This window comes from Coregonus clupeaformis, chromosome 19, assembly GCF_020615455.1.
Source record: "Coregonus clupeaformis isolate EN_2021a chromosome 19, ASM2061545v1, whole genome shotgun sequence".
NCBI classification, from domain to species: domain Eukaryota; kingdom Metazoa; phylum Chordata; class Actinopteri; order Salmoniformes; family Salmonidae; genus Coregonus; species Coregonus clupeaformis.
The window spans coordinates 39,179,693-39,202,445 of record NC_059210.1 but is presented as its reverse complement, the minus strand read 5'-3'; the positions used below and the strand labels follow the sequence as shown (position 1 = coordinate 39,202,445).

Here is a 22,753-nt window from a genome sequence, read left to right as displayed (position 1 = left end):
GTGAGCTGGTATTAAAGGACAATAACATCTGAAAATGCACCTAAAGAATAAGCATAACAGTGGAACAGGTAATAGGAAAAACATAGCATATTGAAGGAGTGGCTAATACTGTCATTTAGAAATTATCCTACCCCCGACCCAGTCCAAGAGTGACATTGACATTGAGAGAAAGAGCAGGGGACTCACAGCATGTCAGGGCAGTTGTCAGGCTTGTCCAGGAGTCCTCCCTCCATGACGAAACGCAGCACCTGCTCATTGGACATGCCCTGGTACGGCTGCTCAGACAAGGTGGCAATCTCCCACAACACCACCCCAAACGACCTGCAGGGGGAGACAGAGAGGATACAGGCCTGTTTGACGACACACATCAGCTGCTGCATAACTGTAGTAGGACCATGCAGGGTAATCCAGGCTAAAACATCCATCCACAGGGCCCAGCAGGGCATGTAACTAGTCTCTGGCAGCTCTTTACAATGATGGCCCTGCATAGTACAAGGTTGAGTAAAGATTGCTCTCTCACAGTGTAAAGCAGATGGTGCAAAGAACATATTAAAAGTTTATTCATAAATTGATGTTCCATATATTAATCAAAAAAGGACATAGACTGCAATATGTCTGCCATATGTAAATGTTTGTGTCATCTTGCCTTATCCATGTGTTGTTCATTAATAACATGAGATTGTATACTACCCAGAGACCACTAAGGAACTGCAACAGAAAACCAAAACCTAAGCTTGACACAAGAAAACAAAGAGCGCATCATTGCCAATGATTATTTGTTAGCTCTCCAAGGCCATATTTCCCCCGCTGGCTAGGGATCTAAGACGGCTTTCAACACTCTTTAAAAAAGCCTATTACAACACTGACTTGTATCTAATTGGCTGAAACAGGAGAGTGTTGAAAGACAAAACCACATTAAGAGACTTTTTTAGATAAAGACACCTACTGGTAAATCTCATAAGAGCCCAGAATGGGTTCCCACAATGCTCCTTTTCATCTGCGTGACTTCAAAGAGGAAGATAGGGAGCGGGATGTGGAGGTGGGTTTCTGTTGGCACTCTAACCCATCATTTGAAAACATCTGGAGGAGTTTAAGTGTGCTTGTAGGGACAGACCCGTGGGACACTTTCGGTTGGGAAACAAAAACTAAGGAGCTAGTAAACAGCTATATTTCTCTAATGCAGCACATTCCAGAGAGAGAACTGAGCGGAGCCTTGATCTGCTGTTCTAAACTCACTCTATGTTCCTGAGAGCACAAAGGTACATGACTAAACAGGAACAATTTTTCACTGCCAAGACTTACTGTATCTACTAACTATAATGGCATCCAGCATGCAATACATACAGAGTACACTTGTTGATCTGCGCAGGCCTCCTAACTCTGCATGTGCATGTGCATGTGTATGAGTCAGGGAGGACGGCAGGGAGCTCGTACCAGACATCAGAGTTTGTGGTGAACACGCCATCTTTCAGCGACTCTGGGGACATCCAGCGGACCGGCAGAAGGCCCTTCCCTCCTTTCCGATAGTAATCCGTCTCGTAGATGTCTCGCGTCATGCCAAAGTCTGAGAAGAGGAGAAGAGAGGTTTGAATGGCCACTAAATATCCCACTAATGTGAGAAGAGGCCTTATCTATCCCCTCACCTCTCCTTCTCTTCTGTCCATTTAGATTTACGAGCTATTCCTCCCACTCAAGCACTCAGTGATCTCAAAATACTTACTTTGGAGTATGGCAGAGGGAATTTAGCATTAAACTTACAGCGGGGAGTATGAGTACTACTGTATTTTGAGGCACTCACCTCCGATCTTGACGGTGAAGTCCTCCGCCACCATGCAGTTCCTGGCTGCCAGGTCTCTGTGGACAAACTTGTTGGCGTTGAGGTATGCCATGCCGTCCGCAATCTCTCCTGCCATCTGGATCATCTTCTTCAGCGGGGGCAGAACCTGGCTGGACGTGTTCTGTGGCAGAGAGGCAGAGACCTGAGCACAAGCAGGCCATTCAGTCTCTCCCTCCAACCTCCCTCTCCCTGTCTGCAGCACTGAACCATGGCCTGGCCTGGAGTCCAGGGCACACCACACAATGGGAGAGACCCAACTGAAGGAGGTGTGGACATATCTCCCCCTCCATGTCTTTCGTGTGTGTGTGTGTGTGTGTGTGTGTGTGTGTGTGTGTGTGTGTGTGTGTGTGTGTGTGTGTGTGTGTGTGTGTGTGTGTGTGTGTGTGTGTGTGTGTGTGTGTGCGTGATATTAATACATGATTTATTCACTAACACAATGGCCATGTCCAAAAACCCGTACTTACGTTGTAAATTGTAGGCATTTTGGGAATGCGAAAATATGTTTTATAGTATGTGAAATTTCGAAAATTAAGTATGCTTTAAATGCCAGGATGTATTACTCATTTTGGCTTTTCATCTAGTGGAATTCGCTGCACACTATACAGGAAGAAAGTCGTATTTTCAGATCCATGTGTGTTTGACAGCAGCTGATAATCAGCTGATAGTGACATAAGGTGAGACGCTCTACCAAAATGGACGAATGGCGGGAAACAACGCAATTGCGCATCAGATAATGCATTCTCAGTGAGTCTAGTATTCTGATATTTGTTGCTTACTGCATACATTTTTACTAAACAGTATGTTCTAAATAGTATGTAGTATGATTACTACACACAGTAAGCAGTTTTAGTAAGTAGTAGGCAAGACAGATTCCGGACAAGGCCATAGACTTGAGTTCTGTGAGAGACTATGTGAGAAAGAGCAGGAGGGGTAATGTACATACCTCTTTCCGGAGTGATCGCAGGTGGCTCTTCAGGTCTCCACGGGTCATCAGCTCCATTATCACCAAGGTGGGCTGGCCCTGAGAGACCACGCCCAGCAGACGCACCTACACCAATTAGAACACAGCACAGAGATGGCATCAGTGGAGATGAGTACAAACAATTCTCATTGGTGTAGTATTCCTTCTGAAGCTTTTGGGAAATAAACATTATTTCTAAGTGCTATTATTGGGCAATAAACATGATTTCTAAGTGTTATTAATCGAACTGACTGAAGTGATGTGGAATGTTCTTGCTTTTGAAACTACTCTGGCTTCTCTTAACTAAAGCTACTGAGGAGCTTTGAGGAAAGCAAGTAAAAAAAACTATTCTTTGCCTCTAAATTATTAAAATGTAGCTTAATAATTAAGTGTTTGACTTTTAAACATCCAGACATGCTAAAAGGTTGTAACAGAGTCTTTCCAAGGGGGAATCCTTAACACTTCCGTTTAGCTGAATTAATGAGGATTTGGCTGTGATATAGCTCAGAGGTCTCAGATCACACAGTTACAGCTGGCCTCAGGTTATACTGGAGTTATACTGCAGCTCCCTGGGTAGTGTGCCCTGGCTTTGATCTCTGACCTCAACAGCCAGCTAGGTGTCTCTGGCCCTATGCATCAGGAGGGGTGACTTATAACTCCCAAGAGTGTCTAGCTGATGGATCTCTTTCCTTTGTTTCTAATTTTGAACCTCTGTGAAATTGAGGCAATACCTTATCATTTAAAAGCTAGTGTTTCTGAGCCAATGTCCCTGATGTTAACTGGTGTTTTGGACTCTGTCTCTCTCACCACGTGGTGACAGTTGAACTCCTTCATGACGGAGGCCTCGTTGAGGAACTCTATCCTCTCCCTCATGCTGGCTGACTCGTTGACCGTCTTGATGGCCACGCGGGTCTCAGGCTCGTCCTTAACCACGCCCTTAGCCAGGCCCTCATACACCATGCCGAAGGAACCCTGGCCCAACTCCTTGTGCATGGTGATTTTCTCCCTGGCCACCTCCCACTCGTCTGGAACATACACTGAACACAGGAGGAGAGGACAGTCAGAGACAGCCATCATCTAAGGAGACGTTGACACCATCTCATCATTCAAATGACAGTAGGTGTTCAGAGGGTTCTTACTCTCAGCAGCACTGAAGTACTCTGGGTTGACAGAAGCATAGAGGACACCATTCCCCAGCCTGTCACTGTTCCTGTGGACACAAACACATCTGTGTGAGCCAGTGGAGGCAGATTTGGCAACAGATAAATGGGATCGTTCATTCAGCAGAAAAGCCTACGATCTTATGAACTGCCTAAGGCAGGAAAATGATCACAATAGCACTATTATATCATTCAACTGATTAATATTGCATTAGTCAAATGTTTTGTTACAGAGTTACAGTTATTCGTTCTAGTGATCATTCAGCTCCTCTTACCTCTTTTTGTTGACAAAGAAGAGTGCAGTGATGAGGCTGGCGATAAGAATTATCACAATGATGGGGATGATGATGACCAGATAGAACGCGTTGTCATAGTACCCTGCAACAAGATGAAAACAACAGAACAACTATTAAAATCTGACCAGTGAGAAAAGGAAGATTTCACACCAATAGAATTCTGGGCATGAAAATCAGCAATATAAAAGGCCTTTGAAGAGGGTTATTTATGTGGAAATGCATGTGTTCTCCATACGTTTGGGTGGGGGCACATAGAAGGACACTGGCTCAGTCCAGGACCCGTTTCCTGCCAGGGAGGTGGCACGCACGCGGGCAGAGTAGTTCCCATAGCCCAGGTTGGTCAGACGAGCTCCTTTGTGAACACGGTAATGCTGGCGTGACACACACTCGTGTTTCTCAGGCTGGAAGAAAACACACACACAGACAGTGTCAACCTGAGGGTTGAGGCCCTGCAGAGCTCCCAGGGGCCTCAGGGGTCCTGATCCATGCAGACTCACCTCGGTGCCCTGGCGGAACTTGATCTCATACATCAGGATGAGGCCATTGGGGTTGACAGGCTCCGGCCACTTCAGCAGCACTGAACCCTCTACCTTCTCATCCCTCTCCTGGATCACCCTGCCTGGCATGTCATCCGCTTTGTCTGATGGACAGAGACACAGACATTGATATCAGATGGCTTCCTACACCTTAGCTATGTCCAAAAAGGTATAGTGAGTCTAGAACAATAATCTATGCAGATGGCTGCTGTTGTTGAAGCCTTTATCTAGCGACTGTGTGTGTGTGTGTGTGTGTGTGTGTGTGTGTGTGTGTGTGTGTGTGTGTGTGTGTGACTGCCTCACCTGCAGGTTTCGTCCTGGAGAAGACGAAGGCTCCAGCGCTGCAGCGACGGACCTCCTGGTTGCATGCATGGATGTCTATGCGGTACACCGTGAAGGGCTGCAGGTTGGGGATCTCGATAAACTCTGTCTTGCTCCGGTCCTCCATGAAGGGGAACTCCCTCTCAGGGGGCTCTCCTTCTGTCCTATTACCCTCCAGGCCTGTCATGTTGCCACCCCGTGCCAGGGTGCTGTTAGCCACCCCAAATAGATCCCTACGTCGCCGGTCTGGGGGTCTGAGGGACAAAGAGGGTCCAAAAAAATGTGAGAGAGACCCACTGACTGACTGCAGCACAAAAGGCACAAACGTGGCAAAGAAAGACAAAGAATAAGAGACAGAGGTTGAGGAGGAGGAGGAGGAGGGGAGCAGATGTGTGGGCTTTCAGCTTCTCTGGAAGGGAGCAGAGGCACAGTTAAAGAGGAGAGAGGGGAATACGAAGTCAGCCAGCCATACAGTAATATACTCTGGAACACCGGTTACAGACAGCACACTAGGGCTGGGAATTGCCAGGGACCTCACGATATGATATTATCACGATACTTAGGTGCCGATACGATATGTATTGCGATTCACACAATTCCCATGATTCTATACAGTGAGGGAAAAAAGTATTTGATCCCCTGCTGATTTTGTTCGTTTGCCCACTGACAAAGAAATTATCAGTCTATAATTTTAATGGTAGGTTTATTTGAACAGTGAGAGACAGAATAACAACAAGAAAATCCAGAAATGCATGTTAAAAATGTTATAAATTGACTTGCATTTTAATGAGGGAAATAAGTATTTGACCCCCTCTCAATCAGAAAGATTTCTGGCTCCCAGGTGTCTTTTATACAGGTAACGAGCTGAGATTAGGAGCACACTCTTAAAGGGAGTGCTCCTAATCTCAGTTTATTACCTGTATAAAAGACACCTGTCCACAGAAGCAATCAATCAATCAGATTCCAAACTCTCCACCATGGCCAAGACCAAAGAGCTCTCCAAGGATGTCAGGGACAATATTGTAGACCTACACAAGGCTGGAATGGGCTACAAGACCATCGCCAAGCAGCTTGGTGAGAAGGTGACAACAGTTGGTGCGATTATTCACAAATGGAAGAAACACAAAAGAACTGTCAATCTCCCTCGGCCTGGGGCTCCATGCAAGATCTCACCTCGTTGAGTTGCAATGATCATGAGAACGGTGAGGAATCAGCCCAGAACTACACGGGAGGATCTTATCAATGATCTCAAGGCAGCTAGGACCATAGTCACCAAGAAAACAATTGGTAACACACTACGCCATGAAGGACTGAAATCCTACAGCGCCCGCAAGGTCCCCCTGCTCAAGAAAGCACATATACATGCCCGTCTGAAGTTTGCCAATGAACATCTGAATGATTCAGAGGAGAACTGGGTGAAAGTGTTATGGTCAGATGAGACCAAAATGGAGCTCTTTGGCATCAGCTCAACTCGCCGTGTTTAGAGGAGGAGGAATGCTGCCTATGACCCCAAGAACACCATCCCCACCGTCAAACATGGAGGTGGAAACATTATGCTTTGGGGGTGTTTTTCTGCTAAGGGGACAGGACAACTTCACTGCATCAAAGGGACGATGGACGGGGCCATGTACCGTCAAATCTTGGGTGAGAACCTCCTTCCCTCAGCCAGGGCATTGAAAATGGGTCGTGGATGGGTATTCCAGCATGACAATGACCCAAAACACACGGCCAAGGCAACAAAGGAGTGGCTCAAGAAGAAGCACATTAAGGTCCTGGAGTGGCCTAGCCAGTCTCCAGACCTTAATCCCATAGAAAATCTGTGGAGGGAGCTGAAGGTTCGAGTTGCCAAACGTCAGCCTCGAAACCTTAATGACTTGGAGAAGATCTGCAAAGAGGAGTGGGACAAAATCCCTCCTGAGATGTGTGCAAACCTGGTGGCCAACTACAAGAAACGTCTGACCTCTGTGATTGCCAACAAGGGTTTTGCCAGTACTAAGTCATGTTTTGCAGAGGGGTCAAATACTTATTTCCCTCATTAAAATGCATATCAATTCATAAAAAATTTTACATGCGTTTTTCTGGATTTTTTTGTTCTTATTCTGTCTCTCACTATTCAAATAAACCTACCATTAAAATTATAGACTGATCATTTCTTTGTCAGTGGGCAAACGTACAAAATCAGCAGGGGATCAAATACTTTTTTCCCCTCACTGTATGTATTGCGATTGGATACTGTGATTATATTGCGATTGGATGTTCCAAACGTATTGCTCACCATGTCTGTTGCAGAGGGACAAGAAAGAGCCATGAGAAAACAAGTGTTAATCAGTCATGGAAATAAAAGTGCTGAAAATATGTTGGCTCACCATTTATATACTGAACAAAAATATAAATGCAAGATGTAAAGTGTTGGTCCCATATTTCATGAGCTGAAATAAAAGATCCCAGAAATGTTCCATACGCACAAAAACCTTATTTCTCTCAAATCTTGGGCAGAGTTTTTTGTGCATCCCTGTTAGTGAGCATTTCCCCTTTGCCAAGATAATATATCTAACTGGCAGGTGTGGCATATCAAGAAGCCTCCACATTACACAGGTGCACCTTGTGCTGGGGACAGTAAAAGACCACGCCAGTCCAGGACCTCCACATCCGGCTTCTTTACCTGCGGGATCGTCTGAGACCAGCCACCCGGACAGTTGATGAAACTGAGGAGTATTTCTGTCTGTAATAAAGCCCTTTTGTGGGGAAAAACGTATTGTGATTGGCTGGGCCTGGCTTCCCAATGGGTGGGCCTGGCTCCCAAGTGGGTGGGCCTATGCCCTCCCAGGTCAACCCATGGCTGTGCCCCTACCCAGTCGTGAAATACATAGATTAGGGCCTAATTTATTTATTTCAATTGAGTGATTTCCTTATATGAACTGTAACTCAGTAAATTGTTGTTTAAATTGTTGCATGTTGCAACAATCGATACTATGAGTCATAGAATCAATATAATATCGTCAAGAATAATAGTGCGATACTCTACTGTATCGATTTTTCCCCCATCACTACAGCACACAATATTGTACATACAGTATACTGTAGCCTACATACACCGCCCACATGACGTCATCGACACCGAGTCACACTGAGCAAAAACATCCCCTTCAACTTCACTGGACAGGGTGGGGTCCTCTACAAGAATACAGAATGGGAATAAGAAGTAGTCATAAGTACGTATCATGTAGTAAAATGACTGTTTCCAGTGGGATACAACTCAACTGAGAGTAGAGTACTGTATGTTGAAGTGGCCTGGTGTTATTTGTTGTTGCAGTGTGTCTGTCCAGCTGCAGTGGTCTGCTCCCTGTGGAGCTGTGTGGTGTGATGAGGTCAGAGGGGTGGGAGAGAGGTGCAAAGAGAGCACACATCCACACACTGTCAGCAGCCTGCCTGTCCATACAGATCCCTACTGACTCTGTTATCCTACATGTCCTCATCCACAGGACAAATTCACTGCTCAGGGAAAATGGGAGAATAATAACCAGCTGTCTGATGCATAGAGGTAGTTTTCATATGATAAAGAATAAGGCAAATAAAGCAATAAACACGAAATCATATGGTACATTTCACCCAAAAGAGCAAACACGAGAGCCTGCAACAGGACTGCAGCCCTCTTACACGGAGCCATGGAGATGGATGTAAACACAATCATGAGGATGATGAGGAGGATGATGGTGTGATGATGGAGAGCCGGCCGGCTGGAGCCACTGACAACATGCAGGCAGCGGCAGCAGCAGCAGCTCACCAGACGCTACGAGGCGAGGCCACTGGGACTCCACAACACACGGGGGATGCTGTGCCGGTACCGAGAGGAGCAGACCTTACCTAGAGTCACCTTTAGGAGATGTGTAACGACTGGCTCTCTCTGAGTCTCTGAAAGAATTCAACAGTCATCCCACAGAGCAGTTAACTGGGCTGAAGAGAATACAGGACTGTCTGACAGTAGTGGGATGTGCTGTATATGTTGACCCGAATGACAGTGAATCCAGAACACATTTAGATTCATGCGGTATTTACAGTACACATGGAAAAGATAAAGTCAATATGTAATGTTGGTTAATCTTTACTTAGTTGAGTCTTTAAGGAGAGGTAAATTAGCGAATGACTGATGAGTTTATCTGAAATGACTGTGATCTCCTGAGTATCCCTCTCTAACTCCACCTAACATTACTGGCCAGCAGGGTTTACTCAGGAATTCAAGAGAATGTTGTTTCTGCTTTATTTTACATTCCAGCATCTAGACCTTCAGAAACTGTAGAAAGCCAATGTCAATGTCCTCTCAGAACTATTCCTTGCGAGTATGACAATATTATGAGCGGGTGACAAAAGACCTTGAGACTGACCGGGCACCCACGGGAAAATAGTATTTACTGTGAGTGGAAAAACACAGCTGACAGACAGATCTGTGGGAAGAAAACAGTAGCCATCGCACACTACTGTCAACATTCCATTCTGACCATTTTAACTGCTCCAGCAAAGGCCATGGTCCAGCTCTCTCCAAAAGTATTAGTTACTATTAACAATACACACAACAGCACTGAGGACTGGCAAAGCTTTAATGAACATATTGTATAAAAGACAAGTGCATGGAAGACAGCACAACACAGCCTGCCATTGAAGACTGGGTCGCCCCGAGATGAATGAGGGGGGTGATGGGAGAGGGGACAGACAGCAGCGATGCCAGAGAGCTGCCAGGGCCAGGCAGAGCAGAGCAAGGCAGATCTGTCCTCAGATGAACTCTAGACAGAGGACTGAAGCTGAAGCGTGACCATCTAACCAGGTGCTGACTGCAGCTGGTGTCCTCCCTCCCCAGCTCCACTCCTAAAAAAATACCTCCTACTTTCTCACCTTTTCTGCTGTGCGAGGGATCCTGAGCGAGGGATCCTGAGTGGGACATGACTGCACCCTCTGTCTGGAGCCAGAACAGCGTGATTTAACGCTACTCTTTTACCACAGCAGCTGAACACAGCAGTCTCTCATGCCAGTGAAAAGTGAGGCCAGAGAAAGGAGACCCGATACTTTTTTACTTCATGCTCATATACAGTATCAAAGCTAGTGGTGTCTGAAGGACACACAGAGAGATAACCAGAGGCTAAGGGCAGTGCCAACTGCCAACAACAGGACAAAACACACAGAAACCTTCCCTGTACTTCAAGTGTCATTCTGTATGAGGTCATAGTTGCAACAGCCCAATCAGCTGATGTCCGGTCAGTGAATCTAATTGGTCATCACCCATCCCTGTCCCCTGACTATTCTCCTCTACTACTCGAGCCAGTCAGTCTATTCCACTGAATGGTGTTCACTGGTCTGGCCAGCTCTAAGGGGATCTTCCCTTCTCTCCTCTCATTTATTTGAATTCCAGATGGCTTCGCTGTACATTTCCTGGCAGCCGGTCACTCTGAACCGCGCCGCGGACAAAGAGAGCGTGTGAGGGGAGGAGGAGGGAGAGCAGCGAGGAGGGCGACAGAATGGAAAACATTTCCTCTTCTCTCTGTTTCTGTTTCCCCCTTCCTTCGCTCCCTCGCCCCTTCTCTGTAAATCTTGAACGTTTAAAAAAACTCACACTAATTCAGAGGCACTTCCCTTGAGTGTTTTGTGATAATGCTGGCTCTGTTGTGGTGGAGGGCCTGTGCATACACAATAATAGCCTTTAGCGGCAGGCAGGCAGGCCAGAGACCTGGCACTCCTTGGTTTCCTAGACAGCTATACTATAACAAATCAACACAGTCAAATGCCGGGAAGAGAGTGAATGAAAACAATTGGTAACAATAGTGGTCTTGTTTTATTGTTTATTTTCTGAGTTGGACATATTGTTTTAATACTGTGAAAGACAGCATCACCGAGGAGAAGGAAGGTTGACCCAGCAGGTGATCAGCAGCATACTGTACCAAGCAGGCTGGAGTCAGGACAAGGTATAAGCACTGGGATTGATCACGCACCACTGGCTTCACTCTGGAGGTTAACTAGGGGACTAGAATTTGTTTTCCATTCCATTTTATTTGAGATGAACTGGTACTAATTCAGTGAACACTCAAAATTGTACCCTGAATACACAAACACAGTACTGCTCATGCACTCATTCACCTCAGACACACACACAGTCTGATCTGCCATCTGGTATGGGGAAACAAGTGGCCTGAGTTTACCCTGAAAAAGGCTCAATTTCAAAACGCAATCAGTCTCTCAGTGTGAGTGAGTACATCTGTGTGTGTGTCTGTGTGTGTATGACAAAGAGTGTGTGTGTGGGGGAATGGGTTGGAGTCTTTAAACTGTAAAGCATCCGTAGCCACGAGCAAGGTAAAATGATAACACAACACAGATGTCAGTCCCCATTCTGGCAAACAAAAGGCTAACGGGCTTATAGTGTGCAGCCAGCCCAGCGAGCAGAGCGCAAGCCCTTCAGACTCATTAATCAGATCCCTCTCCCTGGGTTTGTTTGTGCTGCCTAAATTACAGCCTGCTAGGCCTTAATATCCTGCCGCCGCTGTCGTCATGGCGATGGAATCCACAAGTGCCATAAGCAGGCCTTTGATCCCTGCACCCGTGTCTCTCTCTCTCTGTCAGGGTCCTCTGACACAGCTCCAGCCCTACTCCCTCCCTCCCTCCCTCCTCCCCTCTCCTCCCTCCCTCCTCCCCTCCCTCCCTACCTCCAAACCCTGATGATGTTTAGATCCTGTCAGTCCCAGTCCCAGGGCTGGGTAATTACAACACCACCGTGTCCTGACTCTGGATCTCTCTCTGGGCTATTAAAGCAAACAGGACCCAGATTGTGAGCTCAGCTCTTTGATAATCATCTACAAAGCCTCAGAGAAGGGTTAGGTCTAAAAGCTGTTAACAATGGGGAAGGTTTTAGGTAGAGCTTTACGATCATACAGTTGTGTGATCTCTCCCCATAGAGGGAGGCTGCCTGCTGTCTGGCACCTACCTGGGGGTGAAGATGGAATTGTGCAGGAAGTTCTCAAAGACTTTGCGGTAGGAGGCGTCGTCTATCTCTGCCTTCAGGTCCTCCTTGGTCTTGGGGCAGGGGCAGCAGGGGCCCTTGTCCCCCCCAGACAGGTCAGACTTGGTGGGCTTGGTGTCCTCCTCCATGTCTGCCAATCCCGTGGCTGAGATCCTGATGGGGATCTTCAGCTCTGTTGTACAGTGGGAGGGGAATAGGACACGTTAGCAAATAACATTCACCAAAGAAAGCACAAACAGAAGGGGAATAAGGTGGTGTCTACAGGGGATTTGAATACAAGGTGAGAACAGATACAGTACTTGTTTTGGAGAAATAGTGAAAAAATCTATTATAAGGACTCCATAATGCACACAGATAGAAATACAGAACGGGGTGGATAAGAAGAGGGGTTGGAATGCTGACCTTTGGAGCAGTAGTTGTGTTGGTACAGTTCCCTGTCTTCAGCTTGCTGCTGCCAGCGGACCAAGTAAAAGGTGAGATTGCCGTTAGGGTTGAGGGGAGGTGACCATTTCACCACCAGCTTTGAGGACGAGTTGGCATATGCACGGGCATCCATTGGCATAGACGGCTCTGTCACAAAAACACACAAATGTGTTTACTATACAGTTTAAAATGTGTCATTTTCATGAAGCGTTAAATAAGAGTGATACATTTGATCAAGTTCTGATAAGAAGTCTTTCAGTTTATCTTAGTTGGGTGAAAACATGTCCATGGCTGAGGCGACCTGGTGCTGTTTACATAAGCTGTACTGTAGCCTAGTACTGTCTTACCCGAGGGGCTGGTACGTATATAGATCACATCACTCTTGGCTCCCGGGATGTGTTTGTCCTCCACCACAAGGGTGATGGCCTTGACAAAGATGGCGTACTGGGTCCAGGGCTTCAGTGGGGACAGCAGCACGCCAGGGTCTATCTCTTTGTCCTGAGGCAGGTCCACGTCAACCATGTTCCAACTGTTGGAGCCACACCCGTCCTGGCCATCAAACTCTGTGATGTTCTGGTGCGGTCTGGAATGCATGAAAAACACAACCTTCTGTAACTTTGACTACACAAACATATTACATTATATCCTTTGTACAAGTATAAAGGCTCTATAGTAAAACAGTGTAATATCTGTGTGTGTTTTATGAGAGTACTCACGCCTCCTTGTAGTAGACAATGAAGCTGATGAGGTCTCTGTAGTCTGGTGGTCTGTAGCGCTCCCAGGTCAGCTTGATCCGGTTACTCATCGTGCTGTTGGACTTGAACTTCAGGATGTGGCTCTCACCTACAAACACAAACCACATCTTAGATATCCCCCTTACAGGAAACTCAATAGTGATATAATAAAGTACTACATTGTATTAATTCAAGTACTGAATGAGCATAGAAAGTTAAAGTAATCCCACTCCATATGTCCAGTGGTGTACTCACAGCTGGCTCTGTCCCCATTGTTGCGGAAATCGTCCTCCTCAAACTTCTCGGTGATGCCCGTCTTCTCCCACATCTTGTGTATTTCAGACATGCACAGTTTGGGGTTGAAGCGGAAGGACAGCCTCCCAGCCTTGATGGTCAGGTTGTGTTGGGTCCAGTCCCACAGGTACTGCAGGCGCTGGTTGTCGATGGCAGAAAAAGCATACATCCTGACGGGGAGACAACAGACAGGTTAACTTCCTCAGACACCTAGTAGCTGTGCTGTGGGCATAAATAAGGCCAAACCACTTTCAATCCATTTATTTACTTTAAACACACAATGGAGCACTGAGGATAAAGTCGTCAAAATGTTGTGGAGTGGTTGGCTTAGTTTTCCATCTTGTGGATGTATAAAGTGTGAAGAGAAGTGGATCGGGTGTCAGTGTGTGGTTGTGTCTGTCTAACACTGAGCCGTGCACACAGAGAGGGCCAGAGATGAAACAGGGCGACGCAGAGCCTCTCAGCTCCATGGAACACCTCGGGAATGAGCAGAATGCCAGCGCTGCTCTAGAGCACTCCTCCTGCTGTAACTCTAGCCTGGGAGGGATGACAACACGAGGCCTGAGAGGCTTTCCCAAGACCCTCCTGGTCATCTCCAGAAACAGTCTCCCTATCTCTGACAGGGGATAGGCCCCTGGTAATGTCATGCTACAGCCAGAATAGGCTGGGAGACCTGAGAGTTTCCATTCAAATAGATAGCTCATCCACCTTTTCATTACATCACAAGGAGAGGTGCCATGTTGTCTTATGGTGATTTTGTGTGAATTCCTGACTGAAAATGTTATGGCTGGAACCTTACTTACTCTAGCCACATATAAAAATCATTCACAAGGCGTTCAAAACCGTCAGGGATACATCTACCATGAGATAACACATGACAAAAGAAACATAATGAATATGTATAAGTGCAGGAGTTTGGTTCCAAAAATGAATTTAAATCACCCACATATAATTTCCCCTGGTCGCATATAGAGTGGGGCAAAAAAGTATTTAGTCAGCCACCAATTGTGCAAGCTATCCCACTTAAAAAGATGAGAGAGGCCTGTAATTTTCATCATAGGTACACGTCAACTATGACAGACAAAATGAGGAAAAAAAATCCAGAAAATCACATTGTAGGATTTTTTATGAATTTATTTGCAAATTATGGTGGAAAATAAGTATTTGGTCAATAACAAAAGTTTCTCAATACTTTGTTATATACCCTTTGTTGGCAATGACATAGGTCAAACATTTTCTGTAAGTCTTCACAAGGTTTTCACACACTGTTGCTGGTATTTTGGCCCATTCCTCCATGCAGATCTCCTCTAGAGCAGGTTTTCACTTAAAATCTCACGATACATGGCCCCATTCATTCTTTCCTTTACACGGATCAGTCGTCCTGGTCCCTTTGCAGAAAAACAGCCCCAAAGCATGATGTTTCCACCCCCATGCTTCACAGTAGGTATGGTGTTCTTTGGATGCAACTCAGCATTCTTTGTCCTCCAAACACGACGAGTTGAGTTTTTACCAAAAAGTTATATTTTGGATTCATCTGACCATATGACATTCTCCCAATCCTCTTCTGGATCATCCAAATGCACTCTAGCAAACTTCAGACGGGCCTGGACATGTACTGGTTTAAGCAGGGGGACATGTCTGTCACTGCAGGATTTGAGTCCCTGGCGGCGTAGTGTGTTACTGATGGTAGGCTTTGGTACTTTGGTCCCAGCTCTCTGCAGGTCATTCACTAGGTCCCCCTGTGTGGTTCTGGGATTTTTGCTCACCGTTCTTGTGATCATTTTGACCCCACAGGGTGAGATCTTGCATGGAGCCCCAGATCGAGGGATATTATCAGTGGTCTTGTATGTCTTCCATTTCCTAATAATTGCTCCCACAGTTGATTTCTTCAAACCAAGCTGCTTACCTATTGCAGATTCAGTCTTCCCAGCCTGGTGCAGGTCTACAATTTTGTTTCTGGTGTCCTTTGACAGCTCTTTGGTCTTGGCCATAGTGGAGTTTGGAGTGTGACTGTTTGAGGTTGTGGACAGGTGTCTTTTATACTGATAACAAGTTCAAACAGGTGCCATTAATACAGGTAACGAGTGGAGGACAGAGGAGCCTCTTAAAGAAGAAGTTACAGGTCTGTGAGAGCCAGAAATCTTGCTTGTTTGTAGGTGACCAAATACTTATTTTCCACCATAATTTGCAAATAAATTCATAAAAAATCCTACAATGTGATTTGACGTGTACCTATGATGAAAATTACAGGCCTCTCTCATCTTTTTACGTAGGAGAACTTGCACAATTGGTGGCTGACTAAATACTTTTTTTCCCCACTGTATGGCTGAACCTCGCTGATATTAAAGTGACAACATCCTTCCTGTCTAGGCTGTGGTTCAAGGCTGACACGTCCTCTAATCCCCAAACACAGCTCGGACTCAGAGAGCAGCCTGCCGTACCCTTCCGTGAGCTCCTCCCCGTTGATGTAGCGCAGGCTCTTGAGGAAGGAGAGCGAGCCTAGCGTGTGGGAGTGGCGGATCCTCACATAGCCTGTCACTGTCTGGATCAGCCCCATGAAGCTCTCCAGCTCTGAGGCGATGTTATCTGGAGAGAGGAGAGTGGAGAGTTAGCAAACACATACTCAGACACAACAGTCAGCGTGTGAGAACCCCAGCTCTGAACACATCAAATCCCACAGGCAACTGTACTACTACTACGTCTATGCTCAATGCTCTAGAGGAGAATTACCCCGGCCCCGGCAAATCCAGAGTTGTACAAACATTTTCATATCTAAAGATAAGCTGTAAGTCACCCTGTAAACTGAGCAAATAAATAGCATAATAGCATAATGTGATAATTGGTTTGGGGCACAGAGCAGGCAGCTGATGTAATATTGACTCTGCGGCCCACACTAGCTCTCCCAGCGGCTCCGAGCCCCCCTCCCGGTCACTGGGGAGACAGACAGACTGAGTGGTCCTGGTTACTGGTACTGGTACTGGTACTCACTGCCACGGCGGATGTTGATGTGCAGGTTGCCTTTGATGACTGTGCAGCCCATTAGAGACTGAGCAGCATCCACTGAGTCGATGGTCTTGGAGTCACAGATCTTATCACACAGGCCATCACAGGCACTGCAGAACATACTGTGATTGAGGAAGAGAGAGAAGGGGGAGAGAAGAGGGAAAACAGTCAAGGAATGTCCTTAACCAAATAAAACTTTACAAAACTACAATTTCCAAGAAACAAGATTACGATGCCTCACCCTAACTACCCAAAAATTTTAAAAATGTGTCTAATTTTTGCTTTGAAATACAAGGTCACTTTCTTTGTGAACTGTGTAATCTTTTATGAGTCCTTAATTGAACCCTTGGTTTAGTGAGAGAGTGACTCACTAAATGGCCCCAAAGACAACAAAAAAAGACTGATATGGCCACAAATATATGGCAACAACGACTCAACATGGAATGTTTGGAGAATGAAAATCAAAATATGGAGACAAGTTACCCTGAGTCACAAACAAAGACATTCTCTTATTCAAACAGGGGAAATGTCAAATGGGGTAAATGTCCCGAGTTACAGCGTTGCTATGATGAATCCCTCCTGAACGCCTTCAAGCAACGTTCCAAAAGTATTTTTTGTATCTTACGGAAATTCACCAATGGATGAGTCTTGTATACCGGGCACTGAGGTCAGCATCTTCCTCTGATTCTGAATGACATGGAAAGTCCCCAGGCTTCAATCATTCATGACCTAGCATGACTTTCTGCCTGAAGCATTTTTAGCTCTGAAGCTTCTCTTTAAGAATTGACTCTCTGAGAGGACCAGGTGGGGAAGGCGTTCAAATAGAGGTGAATTATTCAGAAGACCTCTGCATGCAAATTCATAACGCAAAAAAACACCCACAGGGCCAGAAAGACACCCCACAACCAATATGTCAGAGGACTGTATACAATCACAATGACTGGAGGGAAATCAAAATAGTGCTGTATATAATAGTATAGATGACTCATAACCAGGACCATGCTTGATCCTGGAGATCCCTTTAGAGCCCTTGAGGTGAAGTGTGATCTCTGCTCTCTTACCTATTGCTCTCATTTCGTGTAAAGCCTGATGGACACTCAGGCATGCATTCTCCTTCGTGGATGACAAAGTCAAAGTCGCTGGGCAGGTGCACGCGGGCACACAGGTCCATGGTGATGCAGCGCCAGCCCTCAAACTTGTAGGTGTCTGGGGGGCAGTCCTGTACGCAGCGGCCCTCGTGGTAGTAGTGCAGGCAGGCTGCGCAGGCCATGTCGTTGTCCGGCTCCGTACAGCTTCCCAGGCACTGGGCATGGCAACACTCTCCACCGTCCGTACATGCCATCCGCTCACACTTCTTCTCTGGGCACACTGGAAGAAACACAGACAGAGAGAAACAGGTTAGTGAGATGACATGACTGGGTCAGAGTAAACAGTCACCATATTACTATAGGTCTGGATGACAGGGTCAGAGAGGGAACACACTAATGCAGCTAACAGATAAAGCACAGCTCACTGTTTAAGCTCATATACAGTCTCAAAATACAATAAATTAAAAGGCTTTTAGACCGGAATACATTTATGAGCTTCTTTCCCTGGAGAGGAAAAACTGTTAAATGGGTGAACTATTATTAGATCTATATCAAGTGTTCTGAGGACAGGAGTGAGGATAGGTGACATGATGAGACTCGGATTAAGTGTATGTGTGTGTGTGTGTGTGTGTGTGTGTGTGTGTGCATGTGTGTGTGCATGTGTGTGTGTGTGTGCGTTTACACACTATGTGTGCGTGCCTAGCCTGTTCTGTGATCGTTGGAGGTCGAGGAGAGGCAGGCATTAGGATTAGTGGGCTGTAAAATGGTAATCGCTGAGCAGAGCTGGGGAGCTGGAGAGCGCTGTCAGAGAGGAAGCGGTGTGCCGTCAGGGCGTCGAATGTTTGCGCAGGGCCCCACGCTGCTCTATGCCAGCCTTGTTAGTAAACTGCAGAGCTGGCCCCACTACAGATACATATTATTGCTGTTTGGGACTATTAAAGGGAATTTGAGGGAAGGGAAAGAGAGAGGAGAGAGAAATAATGCGGTTGTCTCGCCAGTAGATGGATTGCCGTTGACTCCAGGAGCAGGGGAGGGCTCCAGGATGAGGTCCCACTGAGAAGAACCTACGGGCGCACAGTACAGTGCGCCCCTACCAGATTACAGTGCATCCCTTTATTCAAGTATGTTTGTTATTAAGGGACCTACCACCCAAGACAAGAGAAAAAACCCTCATCAGACAGCTAGACAGAGACAGAGCTGTCTGATTTTCAGTCAATTGCTTGAGAAACAACATTGATGTATTTCATTGGTTTACCAATATTATTCCTTAACTAGGGACAAAAATGACGCCACTTACAGAGCTCAGAACTCCTATCCAAACTACCAGAGCAGCTTCCAAGACAGATGAACTTCCTTCAGGACCGTGAGAAAATCAACAGTAAAATTATTATGTGGAGAACACTGGCATGTTTCAAATTAAGCTTTTAGCGACATGAATAACAGAATAGTCAGTGTTTACTGAGGATAGCAAAGGGACTGAACCGCACAACAATGTGGTATCAATAACAAAGCATTCCCTCTGGTTGAGACAGACACTGACTTTGGTTACAATTGTAGGAAAGACAGGCTCGAAACAGTCCATTGGATTTGCTGCCCTATCAACTCTCCAACTACAAGACTATACTTTAAATTAGCCTGTAATCAGCTCTGAATATCCGCCCAGGTATTAGGCCTGTGCTGTAAGATGTTTAGACCTAAGTGGTATTAACCCATAGTTAGTACTGCTTATTATAATCCTTACGTGCTATTTGGTGATGTCTCCAGCAGGAGAAGAGGAGGAAAGGAGACTCACTAGTTCTAATGTGTTAAAGGTCACCTGAGTTTAGTCAGGAAAGGGAAAATTACTTTTTCAGGAGCCCAGGGATGCATGAGGGAAAGTGAGGCAGCATATCCCCATGGTAACTCATCCACAATGACAGGCGCTCTAATCTGGAGGCCAAGGGAAGTTTACTACACAGAGACAGGCCCGGGTGTGGACCCAAGTGAATTGATTTGGAGGAGCTCTTGGTGACCCAGTGCTTTTTGCAAATGATTGTCCCCTGTCTGAAGAGGATCTAGCTAGTAAAATACCAACTCCAACTGAGAAGGCCAACGGCGAGCGACACGACGACACTCCTGGTTGCTTAGCAATGGCCTCCTGGCGCCAAGCGCTGCAGGCTGGACGGGCACAGCCAAACACACATACACATGTGTATAGGCCTGTCTGTTCAGGCCTATACACGCCTCAGCACTATTGTGTTTATTTGGGTAATGAATCTGCATACTGACATATAGAATGAGCCTCGATTAGATGTATACTGGGTGTGATGCAGAGAGAGAAAGAGTATGAGAAAAAGAAAGAAAGAGAGAGAGAGTGAGTATAGTAGGGGTGTTTTTTCGAGAGACAAGATTGTTTGCTTGTATAAGATGTGTCTGGTGTCAGAAGATCAGCGGTGCTTTGTGAATCAGGGGAGAGAGGGAGTGGGGCTAAACTAATCTCAACATGAATATTTCATGCTGTTTCACCAAACATCAGTGTAAGTTAAGAAGAACGTGACAATGCACTACAGCAATGCTGCAGAGCAAACACATTATACTCCCACAGTAGAAACTAGCATAGCACTTATCCTCCTCACAAGGGAGGACACTCTTTCATCATTCCCACTCTTAACCATTTCTCAAATAGTTGAGATTCTTTCTCACATTTGGTCAAATCACAAGCTGAACATACAAGAGGTTATGCAAACATTCCATCAGAGTTTTGTAATCAACAGAAAAACAGAACAAAAAATACTAACATTTTCAGCTGTTTGGTTAAAACAACACAGCCATGATCCTTTTTAATTCTTCTGATACCTTTAGCCAAAACTTAGGCTAATCACTCCATTTATTGCCATCCAGTATGAGATAATTTGTTTTTTACTGATCAGCCCCTCACCTTTAGCACACATGAGTGAATGAGATGATGGAAAACCTTTCATAAACCCTACCACAGCATAGATACAGTGGAATGAGTATGGGTGGTAAATGAGAACTACACTTCCTTAAATAGCCAAATGGCCCTTTTATGAGCTATATATAGATGCACTGTTCCTCGTTCCAATTCCAACTCTCTAACCAGGCTCTGGCTCAATGCTCCATAAATACCCAGCCATTCTGGACCTAGTCCATGAAGACAAATGCTTTTCCTTTAACTAGCCTATCCAATGCCAACACATATTAGTCATTGATCTCGGAGTTGATTCCCGTATTTTCATGATAGAGGTGAGCAGAGAGAGAGAAAAAAGCAGGGAGAGAGAAAAAAACAAACAGGAAGCCATTAATTTCTTGGAACTCTACCAAAAGGGGGCAGCCCAGGCAAGCTCAAAGGGGCCTCGTTGGGAGAGGATCCGCATCATTTGAACAGATTCCTCAATGAAGAGAAATTCCAAACATGCATACCTTCCGCTGGGAGGAAGAGGGGGGAGCTGCTGCCTCACAATCCATATAAGTCAAGACCATTTCCCTGTGTGAACAAACAACCCGTGGTATCAAGGATACAATCCTTTATTTATAGATGTGCAGCCAGCCTATTTCCACACTACTCTACTCTACACACAGCTATGCATGACATTGTGGGTTTCCACTGCTTCAGAGGAAAGGGAAGAGACCACCAGACTGCCTAACAAGAAAGGGGCTCCACGCAGGACTGGTCAGAGAGCATGTCTCATCATTTTAGGAGTTAGTTAGGCCCAATAGTCCTTATCAGGAAGTAATGCTCTATATTGCACAGTATTGGATCTATTGGAGATTAATCACAATTTACATGTATATCACTGAATTGAGGCTAAAATGTAAATAGATACAGTATAAAAAGTGCACTTTCAGTTATCCTTCATTAATAATTCAAGAGTTCATTATGATACTGGAATAATACATGCCAAACACTGGGCTTAGCTTTCTTAATGGGCTGGACAATATTATCTAAGTTAGCTGTAAATTGTTGTCGTGCCCAGTCATGTGTGACCATCAGTAGAGGAGAGAGCTGACAACACACTCCTGCTGCAGAGGGTTGGGGAGTGGGTGTAGGGGTTTTGTACCATACTCTTATCCCTGCACAATCTCTCTCTCCCTCCTCTCTCCCAGTGAAAACCGTCAGGTCAGACGCCATAGACACTGCAGCTGCCCAGCCTGCCCCCGCTGCAAAATCACTGCAACGTGAGGAGCAGCACGGTCCATCTCCTCTGTAGTAAACAACACAATGAACACACACACACAGAGAGAGACAGAGAGAGAGAGACAGAGACAGAGAGAGAGACAGTGAGAGTGAGAGTGAGAGTGAGAGAGAGAGAGAGAGAGAGCGGAGAGAGAGAGAGAGAGAGAGAGAGCTCACCACAGAGACATCCACACATTCCAGTACCCTCCACGTAATAAATTGAGAATGAACGAAGAGCTACAGTAAAATCAGTGCTGTAACAGACTGGAAAACATACATGCTGTATAAAAGCCCAATGACCCACTTGGATGTTTTTCCTGTAATATGTTGCTGCCTGTGGTCTGGAGGAGCCTATGTAAAGAATCCCCAGAGTGTTCTGGGCAGCTCAGTAATCAAGGAGTAGAATGTTAACCCCTTTGTCCTCTGCACCAACACAATAACAAACTTCAAGAGACTAGTCTCAAATATAGGCTATAATAAACCCTGGATATCCTCTAGCACTGTAGTAGAGGGATGAGAATGTTCATCTTGCTGCAGGAATGCAACTGCAGGGCCAGGATGCAGATAAGTGGTCTGAGACAAACATAGGTTTGGCTGACAAGCAGCATCTGCATCAGAGAGAGAGGGTTAGATCCTTGCATCGAGAGGGCTCACAATCATGGGGAGCTGTTGGGTTTTGTAGCCTTTGGGAACATGATGTGACCCACCGTCCTGCCGACGGCCCCCTCCCCTCTCTTTCTCGCTCTCTGTCTGTCACAAAATGCTCTGCTCCACTCTGATAAGGAGACGCGAGGTTTCAATTGACGCATGTTTTTCTCCCACAGGACGAATCATTTTTGGGAAAAATAACATTTCACCGTTTGATGTTCATATTCTTAATATTTTATAACAGGATTTCATTTTTTATTTTTTTTTTACAACACTTA

The 22,753-nt window shown here is 45.8% G+C and overlaps 1 protein-coding gene across 2 annotated transcripts in view; it reads right to left on the bottom strand.

Annotated features, from left to right (window-relative positions):
- The window catches only part of igf1ra (insulin-like growth factor 1a receptor), a 119,529-nt gene that overhangs the window by 7,847 nt on the left and 88,929 nt on the right, over window positions 1-22,753 (bottom strand). Inside the window, exons 3-20 of one of the 2 annotated variants that reach the window (XM_041837426.1) lie at window positions 17,627-17,933; window positions 16,551-16,687; window positions 16,004-16,148; window positions 13,524-13,732; window positions 13,251-13,377; window positions 12,882-13,117; window positions 12,514-12,681; window positions 12,076-12,283; window positions 5,094-5,365; window positions 4,752-4,894; window positions 4,490-4,655; window positions 4,234-4,336; window positions 3,938-4,008; window positions 3,606-3,835; window positions 2,781-2,885; window positions 1,799-1,979; window positions 1,435-1,564; window positions 187-321 (exon numbers count right to left, since the gene is read on the bottom strand). In XM_041837426.1, the coding sequence (XP_041693360.1) occupies window positions 187-321; window positions 1,435-1,564; window positions 1,799-1,979; window positions 2,781-2,885; window positions 3,606-3,835; window positions 3,938-4,008; window positions 4,234-4,336; window positions 4,490-4,655; window positions 4,752-4,894; window positions 5,094-5,365; window positions 12,076-12,283; window positions 12,514-12,681; window positions 12,882-13,117; window positions 13,251-13,377; window positions 13,524-13,732; window positions 16,004-16,148; window positions 16,551-16,687; window positions 17,627-17,933 (3,073 nt within the window). The remainder of the gene's footprint in view (window positions 1-186; window positions 322-1,434; window positions 1,565-1,798; window positions 1,980-2,780; window positions 2,886-3,605; window positions 3,836-3,937; window positions 4,009-4,233; window positions 4,337-4,489; window positions 4,656-4,751; window positions 4,895-5,093; window positions 5,366-12,075; window positions 12,284-12,513; window positions 12,682-12,881; window positions 13,118-13,250; window positions 13,378-13,523; window positions 13,733-16,003; window positions 16,149-16,550; window positions 16,688-17,626; window positions 17,934-22,753) is intronic. The other variant, XM_041837427.1, reaches the window with a different exon arrangement.